The sequence below is a fragment of the Charadrius vociferus genome, unplaced genomic scaffold (genome assembly GCF_000708025.1).
Source record: "Charadrius vociferus isolate BGI_N301 unplaced genomic scaffold, ASM70802v2 scaffold147, whole genome shotgun sequence".
Lineage (NCBI taxonomy): Eukaryota > Metazoa > Chordata > Aves > Charadriiformes > Charadriidae > Charadrius > Charadrius vociferus.
The window spans coordinates 7,363,317-7,381,102 of NW_009649570.1; the positions used below are offsets into that span (position 1 = coordinate 7,363,317).

Consider the following 17,786-nt stretch of genomic DNA (forward strand, 5'->3'; position numbering starts at 1 on the left):
TTGTAACCATAATTAAGATTAAGTCAGTATGTCTGCAACTTTGTTTAAAAATCTTGGCCCAGAGCAGTGATGAAATATCTTAGACCTACCTATATCTAACTGATCCCATTCACGTATTCCTGTTTGCTATTAATAAGTTGGGAAAAGGAAGATTATATTAAATAGCACACAATTAAATTTTTCTAAACACTTAGTTTTTCCCAGTAGGCATTCTTTCCTAAGAGATCCTGAAAGTGTATTTTCTTTTCATTTTCAATGTGAAAATATTTTAAACATTACATATGTTAAATAGTTTTTACAGGTTGTATGTGCTACTAAGCATTTAATTGCAGAGGTTAATTACTTGTAATTTGTGCTTCTAGAAAATAATCTGTAATCTGTTTTAACAAACTAAATGCTTAGTATGGTTGACTTTACATAAAACTTCATAAAAATGTGCATTTGTGTCAAGGTAGTGTTTGCTCCTGTGGAGTTTTTCTGGGCAGCCTTAGTGGAGATGGATGCAGTCTCTCTTAAATTTACAGCCTGCACGTGAATGGAATAGGATTTTCCAGAAAGGAAAGTAGGTCTTAGTCATACTGCTTTTCAGGGACAGCTATTCTGCCTGCGTTTCTGGATCTTACTTTATTTAGTAAATATCATGGCTGGTGTTTTGCATCTCTTCTATCATCAGCTAGTTGTGGTCCGCTTTGCTGTGTGCAGGTTTGGATGTCAGCTCATTCAATCTTCCTGGACAAGCTCTGCAGTCTGAACCTTGGGAGCTTTTGATTTGCTTCATTTGTTTGGACTTATTTTCTTCCCCTGCCCTTCCTTTGTTTTACAGATAGGAAAGTTAGCAAAAAGTTTCTCTGTTCTATAAGGAAAAACGTAAAGGAAAAATTGAGCAAAGTCTGCTTTGCTTAGATTCGTGCACACTCTGTTGCTCCGTGAACAAAAAAATCATTCTGCAAGCTAGTGCTTGTTGTGGAGGACTTCTGGGTAGCTTTATGGACCTTGTTGTTCTAACAAGTCCCAGTGATGATATTATTATGCTTCATGATTTTTACTTCATTTAACTGAATGTGTTGATGTGGTTTGATGATCTTATTGATATGTGCCTGCACATTCAGAAAGTCAAGATAAAAAGGCTTTCTTAAGCAAACAAAGAATTGGATCTCTCCGTTATCTGGTCATTGCTCAGCCCTGGTCTGATTTTTCCCTCAGTACCTTTGGAGTTAAATGAATTTCTTCTCCACGGCTGTACTGTAACTCAGCTTTAACTCTGCAGCAAAGGGAAAGTAGTATCAACTGCTAGCTGTGTGAGTGTGCATTTTGGTTTAGGAAGGAAAACACCACCTGGCAGAGTAAGAGGAATTGGAAAAGGTCAGCAGTTTTGGTACTTGTTAGAATTTGACCATCTTCTCCAGCATGACCTTTCTTCAATAAATTTCTATGACACCCCACCCCACCCTTGTCCTCTCCATTAATTGCACTTTGATTTAAGAGTTTGTCTCATTTGCTGAGACATTTACAGTAAATAAAGGTTAACAGTATAGATTTTTTTGAACAGCAGGCTCCAGACATTTAAATGTGTCAGACTTGATGATAAATTGATGTAATCTCTAATAATGACATACTAAGAAGGGTAAGTACCTTTAGAATTCAAAAAGGATCCTGCTCTTACCATTTCTCAAGCACCCCTGCCTGATTTCAGCCTTTGGATGTTTGTGGGGCTAGAAGATAGATGCCAACTTATCAATTCTATTAAAATGACAAATTAGCTTCTTCGGAAAAAAAAAATACTTAAAGCCCATTTGTTTTTATTTTCCCTTCTTCAGGTCCGATGATGACAATGCAGATGACAGGAGTTCCAGGGTGACCAGACTTTGCACTTACTTTCAGCAGAAATACAAGCACCTCTGCCGCCTGGAGCGGGCAGAATCTCGTCAGAAGAAATGCCGGCATACACTCTGGAAAGCCTTGCTGCAGGCGGCCAGCAGAGAGCCGGAGCGTGCTGGGCAACTGATACAAGAACTCCGAAGAGCTTCTTGTGCTCGTACCAGGTTAGCCTTCCCCTGTGACTGCAGTAACCCAGGGACTGGAGAGGGGAGAGATGGGCAGAGTGTCCAGCAGCTAAAATGCTGAGCTCTGAAACTGGTAGGCATGCACAAGGCAGAAAAACCGTGACACATACATGCTTGTCAGTGGAGTCAAATAGACATGGCATACAGCATTTTCCATGAAGACAAGCATTTTCCAGCTTTGTGTTTTAAAATGTGGATTGTTTGTTCAGCAGTATCTGGGCCTGATTTCTTAAATGTCACAAAAGAAGTTAGGGGCCTGCTAAAATTTATTCTTATTAATTAATTTATGTATTTTGGCTGCCTTCAAATATCTGGTACTTTACTAAGCTCAGTTCTTTAGAAGGTGTGCAGTCTGGTCTGCAGTTCACTGCTTCAATTCAGATTTCGTTTTTCAGACAGCTTTTTTTGAGAAGTCTGTACCTCCTCTCCATTCTCATTCCAGCAAATCAAACTTAAGCTCATGCTTTTTGTTAGATTTAACTCAATCTAACATTAAATGAAACTTAGCAATAAAATAAATATCTTCTAACAACTCTGAAGGTTACCTTCAGTGGGAATTCTTTCTAGATAATGTCAACATCCCTCCAGCTCTCAGTGTACTGAGAGCTGGTTGATTCATATTTGTGCAGAAACAGAGTAAGTCTGAACCCTGGCGTTATGTCTGGGGTATCAGTGTCATCCTTTTGCTGTTGTGGTTCTGTTTTGCAGGATGTGTGACTGTGGAGGGCAGGGGAATGCTAACACGAGAGGCAGGCTGGAGCAGGGTACTGAGAATGTATTCTGGTTATGGGATGCTTTTGTTTCAGGACAGTGGGCTGTGGTTCATGACAGTTGAAGGGTTTATTGTTGGGGAAGTAGAATGATGCTGAAGAGTTGCTCAGAGGTGTAATGTAGAGCTACGTTACTAGTTTACAGAGTTGGGTAAATGTCTCCAAACTTAAACTACAGCAAAACCTTGTCAGAACTGTCAAGCTCTTGCTAGTTTTTTTTTTTTTTTTCCATTATTTTTGTCTTTTATTACGCAAAAAAAGTTTACGTTGTTTTGGGTAGACTGGCAAAGCCAGGTATGCTGGTCATCACTGCTCTGGTTAACTTAAGTAACCACCGAGTCTTTTCAGTTACGAAATTTTTCACAGGAGTAATATTGCTAACTAAAACTTTGCTCAGTCAAAGTGCAGTCGATGACAGAAATGCCTGAAGGAAAACAGTCAGGCTACAGCCAGCTTTTTGTCAACCTAGAAAACAACGTGTACTGTGGCCCTGGAATCGCCAGCTTTATCTACATGAAGGTGACAAATGCCTCGAGAGCAGGCTAACACCGAGCGAGCTGTGTAATGCTTGCAGTACTCATCCACACTGCCGTCTGGTTGCCTGCTTGCAGCTCAGGCTCAAAGCATTGAGGCTGTGCTGAGGAAGCGCTCAGCTCCGGGCACCTGCTGGTGGATTGGGCTGTAGCACATTGATGAAGGAGAGCTTTTACCCATGTTGAGCACGCTCAGGCTCTGCCACTCCAGAGCTCAGTCTAAGTTTGTCTGAGCACATGCTTGCATGTAAGCTCTGGGGATGCTCGGCACGTTTTGATTCATGACCAGGCTTGAAAGTGCACTTAACTGCCTATGTAGGCATACCCAATACGTTGTATTCTAAAGGTCGACTTCATTTTAAGGGTCACATGTGTTGACACTCACCTACTGCTGTCCTTGGCTCTGTTGCAGTGTGTTGTAATACTTACATGGTAGTAGCACACAGCACCTCTCATTACAGTTAAGGCTCTGTGAAATAAACAGTAATGCTGTTACTGCAGTCACACCTTCACCTGTCATTGACATCTATTCTGTATCCCTGTGTAGAGTGTGGTAATAGCGTGCACCCATCTGGATCATGACAGACACGTGTGTTATAATTTTTTGTCCTACTGTGCTACATTCAGTGCAAGAGTTGTGCTAAGTAACCACCTGAGACTGGGTTTTTGTCTCTAAACTCTTTTATGCTTTTTTTTCAGCACAAGCCAAGTGAGGCAGAGAGATGCAGAACCAACAACCTGTAGTGGGACTTCGAAGGGAGAACAGTGCACTAACAAGGCCCTTCCATTCACCAGGCATTGTTTTCAGCGTATCCTCTTAACTCTGTTTGGGAGTTGCATTCAGGCGTGGAAACTGTTCTATTTTGGGGTTTTTTCCTTGTTTGTTTGTTGGGTTTTTGCATTAACAAGTATGTTTTCACAAAGAAATACCTATTTGTTAGCATATCATCAACTATTTTGCTTTTAATTTGTCTGTGTGATTTCGGTCTGTAGACAGTGAAGATAAGTAGTTTGCCACTGGTATCTGTCATAGTCGCATTGTTTTACTTCGTAAGCTGTATTTAGTGGGTGCAAGAAGCCTTTACAAAAATGATCATTTTTTACTGATGACTTGGTACAAACCGCATGGCTTTCAGCCTCATGGCTTTCATACAGTTCTTGGTAGGTTCCAGTAGACTAACTACCTATGAAGGGTTTATGGGGGACAAGTTTTTACACATAGTGTAAAAAGATGGCTTACACTTATTAGAAAGATGGAAATCTGATGCTTTGCATTGGTTAAAGAAGCAAGATAGAAGGAGTCACAGAATCCAAATTCTAGATGAGGAAGAATTGCCAGTGCTGGGGATTTCAAGCAAAGCCTGAAAAGGATGCTAAGAGTCAATTCATGAAGGTCGCAGAAAGGAGGGGAGCACATTAGATGTGAGATTTGATTCTGAAGGCTGTGAACAGGCAGACTTCTGACCTGGAATACTTAAGAATTCTGCAGACTTTGTCTTTTTTGGTTTTAGGTGAAGAATTGCTGGCGATTTTGTTGGAGTGACTCCTTTTGCTGTAGCTTTTGGTTTTGGTATTTTTAGTGGCTGGAGCTTGTGTGTTCCAGTTGCTATCAGACTGCAGCACGTTTTCAGTCTTTTTGGTTTGCAGATGCCTTGTTTCTCTTGGTTGATTTTTGCAGGCCCCTTAAAAGTAGCCTGCAGAACAGTTCAAAACCTCTCTATGAGATAGCACCATGATGTGCAGCTGTGTTTGGGATTTTCCTCACGATTCTGGGGTTTTTTCTATTTTTTTTTTAAGTTTAAGTGGTCTTGCTTGTTGGTGTGTGTAGAGCAGAGAACTCGAGACTAGTGATTTTGCATTTGTGCCCACTTTTTCCCTTTTCACTCTCTTCTCAATGGAAACAGTCTCTCCTAAAATGAGCAGAATCTTGGTTCTGACCCATCTGTCGAAGTCTGCCATCTGGACTGTTCTGCAGGTTTTCTATTTCCTTTGTCCTTTCTTTTGTGTGTTAACATTTTCTGAACATACGTAGTGATGTTGAGGTCTGAGAACTGTCCGAGGTGGAAGGAGTGCTTCTAATGTTGTTTGAAAAAGCACAATGAAATATCTGTTTGATTTGCTCTAAGTCTGGAAACATTTTCACTCCTGCAGGGGATTTTTCTGAAGGAAATCTCAGCAAGCTTACGTTTGGATTTACTTGACCTTTCTGTCTGATTGCACATCTTTTTTTCAGAGGAGCAGGAAGGATCTTGAAACTTCTTTGTCTGTGCTCTAAAGATAAATGCCAAGAATGTACCTTAAAAGATTGAATTAAGAAATACTCTTTCTTTAATGTTTCGGTATGGATTGTCATTAGTCTGTAAGGAAATAGTCCTGTTGACTACACTGTTCCAACTGCTACTATTGATCTATTGATTAAGACTCCAGGAAAAGGCTTCTTTTTGCTAAGAACTCATTAGTGAAATGGCTGCTTCCATAAAACTATCTCAATATATAATAAAATCATTACAGATTCTGCATGAATGCAGTTTTTCACTTTAGAAGTTGGGTTTAAGCCTTACCTAGCTTTGAACTTGAATAACAAAGTTAAGGTACTCATTAAAAATAGCATCTATGGACAGATAGAGTTGAAGGCTCTGATCTTCATCAGATTGATAAATCAAAGGGCGTTCTTCCATTGTTGCCTTGTGTGTTATTCCTGATGCAGAAATGCACAGATATCTTATTGAACCGTTCTCAGCAGCTCTTCTCAAGTTGCACAGCCAAGTTTGCAGATGGTCAACAGTGCTCTGTGCCAGTTTTTGACATTACACATCAGACACCCCTGTGCGAAGAACATGCCAAAAAAATGGTAAGTACAAAGCCAAAACTGTAATTATTTGTGTATTGAGATGATCAGGAGTTTTAACCCCAGTCTTTCTATGCACCCTTGCTTTTGACAACTAGCAAGTTTACGAACTTAAGAGCTCATTTCCTTTTATTTTTCTTAAGAGGGTAAAACATGCCAAACATTCCCAATTAGTATAAAGTATGTTATGAAAATCTTTTACATACTTTTGAGGATATAATAAAGCGTGCATGAGAGTTTCCTTCACTGGAAGAAATTTGATTCCTCTCTTGAATCAAGAAATAGAAAATCATTGTGAGAGATCCTGTGGTCATTTTATTTGGGGTACCTCCTGGCCCTTGGGTCTGAATATAGTATGAGTGTGGTATGGCAAGAACACTGCATCTCAAACCGTCTCAGTACGTGGGGCCCAAAATATTTTCTAGAGGAAGTGTAGATAACAATTACAAGCATACAAATAATGGTTTTGCTGCTTTATTTAAGTATTGATGACTATTACAATTTATTTTTAACCTCCTTCAGGGATTTGTGCATCCCAGGGCAAAAGCAGTGGCCTACTACAAGTTGAGAGAATGCAGAAATTAAGATGATGTCCTCTGTTCTCCTTTTATATTCACCCCATCTTCCAGAACAAAACTTATGGGATAATTCACTAACCCACTTCTTTCTTGCCCCTCCTTCATGGCATTAGGTGTAAAACTGCCTTTTTGTTTTGTTTTGGTCTGTGCATTTATTACTGGTTTTGTCCAGCATCTCCAATACTTGTGAATTACGGGGTTTTCTGTATTAAAAAGTGAGTGTCTGTGCTACACAGACTTGTGTGGGATTTTCCCACTATCCCAGGCAATCTTCAGTGTGTCTCTCAAGTTTTACTTCTGTAGCATATACAATCCTCTGCCATTCCCAGTATGATGGCAACTGAAAACTGCTGATGGTTTGATTTATTTTTTAATTGGTCAATGACTGCTGTTCAGAAGCAATGAGTTCTTAGTTGTTTACCCATATCCTTACCCTAGACCTACAGTATTAATTCCGTTCCCTCAGTGCTGTCCCTCTTTTATGGTAGCGTGCACTTGAGGATGCTGGGTTCAGCTGCTGCACGCTATCCCCGTTATCACTGCCTCACAACAGTGTTCTGTCTTTAATACTTAGAGGAATGCTGCCAAAGGATGCAGTTTTGCACTGATTTAGTTAGGGTTTGCTATGATGATTTTTAAAGTGACACTGCGCAATCTCTGATTTAGCATACCTCATAATTTGGTCTGTGTGATTTTTGCCACTGGGATCAATGAGGAAGGAAACAGCTTAATTTTCATAATCTTGCCTGGGTGTACGTTAGCAGTCTCTCTTACATTACATGTGAAAGTCTGTGGAATGACCGGGGGAAAAAAGCAAGGAAAGTAATACTTGTTCTTAATATCATCCCATTGCTATTGTTTTATTTCCAAAGGACAATTTCTTGAGAGGGGACAGCTCCCGTAAAGTTCAGCACCAGCAGCAGAGGAAACCCAGGAAAAAAACGAAGCCACCTGCACTTACCAAAAAACACAAGAAGAAGAGAAGGCGAGGCCCACGCCGGCCCCAGAAACCTATTCCTCCTGCAGTGCCGCAAGGGAACCTCACCATGCCTGCCAGTGTCTCACTGCCAGTAGAGATGCCCCACATACGGTCAGTGGTAGCCCTGCCCCAGGTTGCCCCCTGCTAGCTTGAACGTTGTCAGTGAGCACTGTAGAAAGGTGTGATGTTGCTGTGCTGATCAGCATCTGGAGTGGGGCTAAAAATTGCATCTCCATGTGACTGTTGAAAAAAAACTTGAGTGGGTCATTTTAGATTTGAGCAGTTAATGAGTTTGATAGATAAAATGTCTTGCTCCTGATGCCCCATCTTATGTATTTAATCAATAGGCTACCTGTAAGCTTCCTAAATAAACTTTCTAAAATAATTTTTTTCCTAGATGATGGGGGAGAGGGGAAGAAAAAGGTGTGGGGAAACATGCATTATAGATAGATATGCGTTCATAGTTGTCATTTGGAGGGATCAGAGTTGAACACTGGGGACTAATGGTATTTTCTGTCCAGGAGCCCCTCCACACCAGAGCTGAGTGCCGATGAGCTGCCTGATGATATCGCCAATGAAATCACAGACATTCCACATGACTTGGAATTAAATCAGGAGGACTTCTCTGATGTTCTGCCACGGCTGCCCGATGACTTGCAAGATTTTGATTTCTTTGAAGGTACTATTTTATTTTATTTTATGCTAACATGAACACAGTCAGTGAACTGAAGAAGTGAGTGTTTCTGAAATGCATTTTGAGAGGTTGCTTGCTTTCCTACAGAGGTAATAAATTCTGAACAAGGAAGTGTGCATTTGCTCTGTTGGTTGTTTGTGAACTCTGAAGTAAAGCAGACTTTGAGAAGGCTAGTGTGTGTAGTTCTCTGCTTGCTCTTATAATTACTGCTCTGAAAATCCTAATTGGTTTAGTATTTTAATAATTCATTTTATGTTTTTGCTGCCTGTCAGTGTTGCAGTTTAATCAAGAGTATTCTCAGTAATGGCATCTTTCTGCCATCGAGTGGGGCTGGATTCACAGTCAATGTTGGCCTTTGATAAAAGGAGAAGAGAGTGAGAATAAAATCTTTAAATACATTTTTGAAACTAGCTTTTGATCAGAACTGTGCCTGAATTTCTGGATTCTAAAGCTCTGTACTGATCACATATAAGAAAGGAAATAGAACAGCCCAGAGTTGGGGTATGTGATTTTTTTGGTCATTTTCTGATATGATGTGACATCAGACTGTGTTTGAGTTGAAATTAAGCTAAGTTATAAAGACTGTGTAAATTTCAGTTCCAGGCTGTAACGTAGTAAGTAGAAGGGAGTTCGTGGAGTATTTGTGTTATTGCAGCATTGAAGAAAATCTTATTTAAGTATTTTTACTTTAGGTCTAGTAAGTTTGGGAGGCATCTTGTAGTATGTGGAAGAGGAGGGCGGAGAGAGGGAGTTCCATTGAAGAGGAAGGTGTTAATTTCTTGTTTTTCTTACCTTGCTTACCTAGTGAATGAAATTTTCTGTGTACTGCAAGCCATTCTGGAAGGTTGTCTTACACTGCAGCTCTGTACTGAACTGTGTGTACATGTGCATCCTAAAAGTGCCAGTGCCAGGCTCACCAGAGAGGAGCGCGCTAACTTCTGGTGTCCCTGTTTCTGCAGGTAAAAATGGAGATCTCCTTCCGACTACAGAAGAGGCTGAAGAACTGGAACGGGCCCTGCAGGCTGTAACTTCTCTTGAGTGCCTGACTACCATTGGAGTACTTACACAGACAGATGGTGTGCCAGTTCAGGAGCTGTCAGATAGAGGGATAGGGGTGTTCTCTACAGGTGCTGGAGCTCCAGGAATGCAGTCCTTGAGTCGAGAGGTTAACACGGATCTGGGGGAGCTGTTGAATGGGCGTATAGTACATGATAATTTCTCCGGTCTGGAGCTGGATGAGAACTTGCTCCGTTCTGCTACCTTGTCCAACCCACCTACGCCCCTGGCAGGGCAGATCCAGGGGCAATTCTCAGCCCCAGCCAACGTCGGCCTTACTTCTGCTACTCTGATAAGCCAGAGTGGCCTTGGGGAGAGAGCCTTCCCAGGACAGTTTCATGGACTTCATGATGGCAGCCATGCCTCCCAGAGGCCCCACCCTGCCCAGCTGCTGAGCAAGGCAGATGACCTGATCACCTCACGACAGCAATACAGCAGTGACCATTCACACTCCTCACCCCATGGAAGCCATTATGATAGTGAGCATGTGCCGTCTCCCTACAGTGACCATATCACATCCCCTCACACCACATCTTTTTCTGGTGATAACTTGGCAGCTACCTTCTCAGCAGAGATGCCCATGATGGCACAGCACTTGCTCCCAACTCAGCTGGATGTGCCACTTAGTGGGGTGGTCAACCCCAGAACTCACTGGGGAAATCTTCCTGTCAATCTTGGGGACCCCTCTCCGTTTAGCAACCTTCTCGGTGCAGATGGACACCTCCTGTCCACCTCCCTGTCCACACCACCTACCACCTCGCACTCAGAGACCACACAGCCTGCCTTCGCCACTGTGACCCCCAACAGCTCCAGTGTGCTTCCGGGGTTACCGCAGACCAGTTTTAGTGGCATGGGTCCTGCCTCCGCTGAACTCATGGCCTCCACCTCCCCTAAACAACAGCTCCCTCAGTTCAGCGCAGCCTTCGGGCACCAGCTGAGCTCCCACAGTGGCATCCCCAAGGACCTGCAGCCCAGCCACAGCTCCATAGCTCCTCCCACGGGCTTCGCAGTGACCGGTGCCACCGCTACCAGTACCAATAATGCATCCGCGCCCTTCACCACCTCCAGCTGAGCTTGTCTGCCTGGCTCTGTGCAGGTAGATGGGGGACCTGTGTTTTCTATCTTTCCTTTTTTCCTTTTTCTTTACTTTTTCTGTCCTCCCTTCCCTTTTTTTTAATAAGGGGGTTGAGAAGAAAACCCCTGCTTCAGTACTGACCAGGGTTAGCCCTCTGTGAACCTTGCTGTAGCGTTCACATGTGCTTGTTACGCACCGGTGCTCATTTATTGCAGGAAGGTTCACCGTTCCCTAATAATTCCTTAAGGATACAGCACAGTTACTGGATGTAATTGATCTTAGCAGTAAGACCTAGAAATGGGAAGATACCTCAGATTATTGATGCATGTTACTGTTTCCTAGGGTTTGGATCAGTGCTTGCCATCCCATTAGCATCTGGTAGAAAGTTTTCCAGTGGGCAGAAGTCTCTTGATTTTATTTTTTTTTTTATTATTTACTTTTTCCCAGAGGTAGTGTCTGGCATGGAAAACTTGGCTGCACACATTGATTTGAGAATGGTGCACTGAAGTCCTAAATCAAGATAATGGTTCAAGGATGAGTTTGGCAGTTTCTTAAAATAGTCTCTTGACCTCCTCTGTGTGCGAGTGTGTGTTTGGTGTGCAGGGAGCAGCAGTTCCTTTTCTTCTTTTGGTGAAGGAGTGGGAGTTGTCCCCTTCCAGAACTGGTCACTGTTCTTACCGCATGCTGATTTTTGGTTTTTTATTTTGATGATTTTTAATTCATTGAGCAGCAAGGGGATCAGTTGACTGGTTGCCCAGAAATCTGAAGGCTGATATGAAGTTAGCCCGGGGAGAAAAAGAAAGAAAACCAGAAGAATTGAGATAGATCATGGATTAGTGAAGATCCCTGTGCAGAAATTCCCTCCCTTGTTGAATTACTGTGGCCTTGTAGCATTGATGGTTTGCCTTTTCAAGTGTGGCTTTGTCAAGAACTCCTTGCCTGACGGGCTGACAGGTATTTCTCAGCTGAAACTGGAAGAATTTGGTTGGTATTCTGCCCATCCACACAAGTCGAGGTCAGACCGTTTGGTAAATTTCAAATGGATGTGTTTCTCAAATGATGTCTAGCTACTGAGACTTTCTTCAATAGTTCCCGCCCTGGGAGCCATATGGTTTTTTTGACACTTGTAGGGTTTGATGCTCTATTTGGGAAGCTGAATGTACATAAGGAACTAGCAGGTACCTATCAGCAGTCATGGCTAACCAGAAGAGAAATCAATCCTTCTGTCTGCAGGACAGTCTTGCTTTTACTGCCCACCTGCTAAAGGTAGTGTTCAGACTCTGGTAGTAATGTCAGTTCTTAAAGAAAGGAGTCTGCTAGCTTTTAGATTATTTTTTTTTAATTCTATTTTATGTTTTTTTAATCCAAGAGGTAACAGCAGCAGAAATTCTGAGGTGTTTATGTGCATCTCTTTGTCAGGAAGGGAAAAAAGGAATTTGCTTGTGACTTTATAGGGCTCAAGCTTGCTACTGTAGTCTGACTTTGACTATAGAAGTAACTCCTACTTAATATAACAAGTCTGTGCTCTTCTTGATTTGTTTCTGAGATGCAGATGAGAGAGAACAGAAAATTCCACATTTCAGGCTCTTACTGTAGAAGACAGATATCATTCTACCTTGCAGTAAAACATCCTACCTGCATGTATTCTAGTCTAATTCAGGAAATTAAGAGATACCAAGCACATGTCATAGGGAGACCTAAGAAATTCTTTGAGCAAGGGATCATTGAACAAAGTTTAGTTGCTATAGAAATTAATTTTGTTAGCAGTCAGACCCACACCAAAACCTCTGACCCAAACCTCTCCTTCCATCTTGCTAAGGAACTAATTTAAATGGGATAGGTCTTGTGTCTTCTTACTATCGTAGCAATCATACTATCCCTCTTTTCTTGAAAGATTTGTCCTCCTTAAATATAAAGGAGTATGGATGATGCATATGTCATATGTCCTTTTCTGAAATTGCAAGTGTATGTGGGTGGAGGAAACAAAAATTATTTTCATGCTTCTGTTGTTTGAAGTCCTTATTTCATACTTGGTAAAATAGATCTTAATAATATAAGCCGAATATTTTTAAGTGGTGATTTAAATATGTTTGTAACATTTAAATGTTTTTAAATCATGTAAAAAGTCGAATTGAAGCCTATGAAATCCTGCTTGTGATTGTCCTGCTGATTGAGGAATGCCCAGTGGTATTGTGAAATGAGGCAAATCTGACAAGGCATTTATTTATTTTTGTATTATGTTCCCCATACTGTGTTGAGGAGACAACTGTTTGATTTGCAAATGATTTTCGTTGTGTCCATATACCTTCTTCAATGTGTTTGGATGATTGGCTGAAAAAGAGTGGAGAACTAGTATACCAAATGGTTAATTCTTTAATCTGCTTGTGTATTCATGTCATTTTAGAGGATGTTAATTTCTATAAATTGGTTTCAGGGCTTTGGTCTTGAAGTCATTCTTGTGCCCATCAAACTTTAATGAAGCTGCAGCTACTGCAGAGTATATTTGCCCCACATCACGTTTCTCATTCTTAGCAAATGCCGGGGGGGAAGGGAGGAGAGGAACTGAGAGCCAAGTTCTGCTTGGTTGCGTTGGTATAGAGTACAGAGGAGCTCTTTGGTCTAAGGTCACTGTGAGTTCGTATTGGTCTAACTCAGAACAGAACCCAGCTCCTAATCTGAGCATTGATTTAGACAGGGAATTTCAAAAACTGTCAAAGCTATGCATGTCCATAATTGCCATTTGAAAGCAATGGCTGTTATGTACCTGCATTCCTCTAAGGCAGCCCGGGATATCAACTCTCTTCCCTTGCTTAGACATTTTTTGTATATCCCTTAGATATACAAAATATACAAAATCCCTTAGATTTTTTGTATATCCCTTAGACATTTTTTGTATATCCCTTCATGACTCTTCCCTGGAAAGTAATAACATAACATTTCTCAATGAGCAAACTAAGTTTGCAATAAAGCTGCACTTTTAAAAATAAACTTCGGTTTGTATACATTTGAAATAGGAATCCCTCTGTCCTGTCTGACACAGAGTTCTGAAATGGGCCACCACTCTTGCCTTTTCCTGGTTCAACTGTTTTTTCACTGCCACCGATTTCATGGTTACAGCCTACCAACCAGTTACGGGTCTTGATCTTAGCTTTACAAAGTGGATCATTCCAGGTGGGCTTCTACACCCGCACAACCTGTTGACTTCAGTGAATCAGTGTCTTACTGTTGCATGTGAGAGATATGTACAGCCAGAGATGTTTCACACCTCTTTCTCTGGGAAATACTGTAGGTCTGGTTAAGGTAGTCCTCGAGGCTGTTACTTATGTGGTTCCTGAGTAGACTCCATGCTTTCTCGCAAAGGTTTTTGAGTATCATCTCGTATAGCAATTAGCACTCTAATCACCCTTTCACCAAAGAGCCAGTGTAGCAATTTCAGTCCATTGATTTGAGATGGTCGATACCTGTCGTGCCCTTTACATGTTGGAACAGATGGAATAAAGCTGGTTGAACCTAATAGTTAATTTCTTTACATACGATTTGAGTTTTAAAGAATTGGAAAAAAATTAGACTTAGAATAAAATACCAGTAACGTCACTTTTGGTAATAATAGCGCCTCAATTAGTCTTTGTACAAAAGTACTTAACACAAGAGGAACTTTGACAGTGTACAGAGGCTTGTCAGGAGCAGCCTCATGTGGCCTGATGTATAAGGCATTCTGTAAGACACATTTGATGTTTCCTTTCACTTAGGAAGACTTTATGCCAACTTTGAGGGGAGCCATATGTACTTACATACCTCAAAGTTGATTTGTTCTTTGGCCTCATAATTACTATGATACAAGAAGATATATGTATGATGCAAGAAGATGGAAAGGATGCATAATTTTGTCTCCTCCTGCCTTCAGTTCCTCCAGGTTCTTGCTTATTACCTTCTCATTAATAGTATGCTTCTCTCTGTGGTTGGGCATAAAGGCTTTAAATCGATAATGTTGAGAGGTAGCATAGTTGGAGGTCTGCCTCAGGCACTGTGGAGAAGACAGCAACAGCTAGATTTCCCATTTGATTCAGCAGATTAGTGAAATGAGGATTTGCAGTTCTCATTGGAAGGCCCAGAGAAGCTTATCATCTGCTAGGCAAAAATCAGAGATGCTATTGGAAGTACAGATGCGAGGCAAAAAAGTCAAAGGAGAGTCACCTGTAACAGCAAAGAGAAGCCAAGGGAAGTGGCACTTTTTTTTTTTCTCTCTTTTAGAGAGGGATGGGTATTAGTTGAAAAAATGTGAAGTTCTGTGTCCTGGTTTGCCCAAACCATAACATTCTGTAGTGAGGTGTTTGGCACAGTGTGATGCCACTGGCTTCAGAGGTACAGCCAAGGCGAAGGGCCTAGGATTGAACCTGCAAACCAGTAGCCAAATTCAGTTTGAAGCACGTTTTGTTGTAACCCCATCTAAATACAGCCTGGGATTGAATCCGCTTGCCAGGAAAGAAGAATCTCACGAAGATAAACAATAAACAGTGGACGGGTGTCTTCCCTGATAAGCTGGGCCCTGGTGGTTACATACACGTGGTGTTAGTCTGCTTCTGAACTCCAGCACCTCCCTGAGCTCCTGCAGCATCGGGTCTGCTGCATTTCCCTGTAGGCATCGGCAGGGCTCCAGGGATATTTCTCCCTGTCTGTGTGCTGCAGCAAGCTAAATACACTGGTGAATTCTCCAACCTTATGAACCTTTGGACAGGGAGGAGGGAAAAATTTTTAGAAGAGCCGGCTACCTGCAGTTGAATCTTTCAGGACTTGTAGGGTGCAGGGATGGTGGCAGGAGGTGCTTTCAGCAGACAAACAATAGAAAACTTAGCTGCAGTGATCTGCAGTGAAGCATTTGTGTGTGTGTCTGGGCAGCTTCCCTGGTGGGATGTTTCCTTTTGCTTTTGTATTTTTACCGTTACATGTGAAGGAGTCTCCTGTGCAGGCCTCTTGCAAGGTCTCATAGTGGAAGGAATTGTTTTGGGCTAATATGCTGACTAGATCTTTAGGTCTTTCTGATCTTCTGGTCAGAAGGTCTTTCTGATCTTTCGGGTAACATTTAATGATAGGGTGTTGTGGGCTGCTTCTCGTACCTCCTTTATTTCCTTTCTCTCTACATTCTTCATCATTCTTTCTTTTATTCTCCTATTCTCAGATACTTCTCCAACGTAAGTAATGCCAACTGCTAAGTCTTCCGTGGTCCTGAGCAAATCTGACTCTAAAACGAAAAGGAAGAGAGATTCCTGCAATTCATAACGTACATTTTGGATGCTAGAACAACAGTGCAATAGATCAAAGTATTTCTCAGATCAGTGAGTAAGATGATGTTTCACAGCACACCAATATGTCATGAACTAGATGCTGAGGGTACAACATTGATCATGGGAGTGCACATGCTAGCAGTGAACGTGCAGGCGTTTTTAGCAAGAGTTTACCTTCTCACAGGTTCCTCTTCTTTGAAGAAGTGCATCAGTAGAAAGTCATGAAGAAAAATTTAAATTATTCTTTTTCATGCCTGCAAGCCCAAATAAAAGTGAGGAGGGTTGGTGGAAAAATCTACACTTGTGTTTACGAAACTTAAACTTGGACTTTGGGAGAGGTCTGGTCATGAAAGACCTTAGCTCTATCAGGTAAAGTTGTGGTTTTGTCTTTAAAACTAGACAAAAACACTGTTGTTGGGAAATAAAAGTTTGGTGGAGGAGAAGGAGTTACAAAAGATGTGTCTTAGAACAATTTTCTCACTCATGTCTTCAGCCTTTTTTTTTTAAAAAAACCCAACAGTGACTGTTTTGGGAGCTTTTCCCTTTGCTGTTCTCCTACTTCTCGTGATTGTTGAGTTCTTTACTTTCCCCTGTTTTACTCTGTTTTCACATACTCCTCCTCTGGCTACTGTGGAATAAGGTAACGTAGTGGAAGCATGAAAAGAGAAAGTGAGCTTGGCCGTAGATTGACAGCAGTAGTTGGAGAAGACTTTCTTTTTCTGTCTCCTTGAAGTAAGTGTTGGTACTCTTCAGTCTACTCTGGCTCATATAATTCAGTTTGGAAGCTAACAGGATGAAACTTGGGGGTTTGACCTAAAACCATACTGACTCGATGTAGAAAAATGCATTCTTCCTACTCCTTCCCCTTACTAGCCCCCCAAACACACACGCAGTGAGATGTCCAGAGTACCCATGTATCGACCACATACGCGTGTTGAACTTGGTCCAGTAATGCTAATGTTTTACCTGCTTTCTGTCATTGTCAGCTGGTGCCAGTGGAGGCGAACTCTGGATAGGTAACGTTCCCAGATATCCTCTGGAAAACTTTAACTTTGGTGCAGATTCCTCTGATGTAGCTAACTGCGATGGCGTTGGCTTCTACCTTGGAGTGGACTGATTTACCCTGAAATGACTCTCTAACCTGCGTCTTAAACAGTGTAGTTGGTTCCGGTGCGAACAGATTCATTCTGAAGTGACGGACAGTTTAATTCTCATGCAAAATAGCTACATCCTACCAGAAGGGGTTGAACCAGTTTCTCTGAACAGTGATGACCTTCACTGAACAGTTTTGGGTATGTCTCAGGGATTCCTTGTGGAAATAAGGGCAGTTAACAAAAAAAAAAAAAAAAGTAAATAGTTTTAAAAGTAAATAATAATTTAAGGTAGAGCGTCACCTAAGTGAGAGCGCAAGAAGGAGAAATCTTTGTTCAGTTTTATAGTCCATGGTGTCTGGCTTAGGGACTCTTTCTCTTCTCGGGGCTCTCCTCTCAAGTTCAACATACAGAATCTTTTTCATCACGCTCAGCTTTAAACTTTTTATTTAAAGATTCCCTTCCCCAATGAGCTTTCAGAATACTTATTGTAGATTTTAAGAGAAATGGTATATTAATTTATGCTATTAACATCACCTCATAAATTATAAGTTTTATACTAAAGCTGTATTGAGTGTAATGAATTATGTTGCATATGTGTTTTTAATAGCTATAAAATTATATACAAGCTTTTTTGGAAAAACAAACTAGTGAAGCACCTTTTTACACTGGATCTTTGCCGTGTCAAGGTGTACAGCTATTCTTTGCTACCTTGCAGATATCTATATCTATATATAGATATATATATATAAATAAAATAAAATGGTATCCTGTATCAACAAAGCATAGAACTCTTTTTAACCCTTATATTACTGTT

The 17,786-nt window shown here is 41.3% G+C and overlaps 1 protein-coding gene across 1 annotated transcript in view; it reads left to right on the forward strand.

The window, feature by feature from the left end:
• The window catches only part of INO80D (INO80 complex subunit D), a 45,635-nt gene that overhangs the window by 23,939 nt on the left and 3,910 nt on the right, over positions 1–17,786 (forward strand). The window contains exons 7-12 of the mRNA XM_009890208.1: positions 1,818–2,042; positions 4,066–4,175; positions 6,084–6,217; positions 7,665–7,882; positions 8,293–8,450; positions 9,425–10,617. Coding sequence (XP_009888510.1) covers positions 1,818–2,042; positions 4,066–4,175; positions 6,084–6,217; positions 7,665–7,882; positions 8,293–8,450; positions 9,425–10,593 — 2,014 coding nt within the window. The 3' untranslated portion in view covers positions 10,594–10,617. The remainder of the gene's footprint in view (positions 1–1,817; positions 2,043–4,065; positions 4,176–6,083; positions 6,218–7,664; positions 7,883–8,292; positions 8,451–9,424; positions 10,618–17,786) is intronic.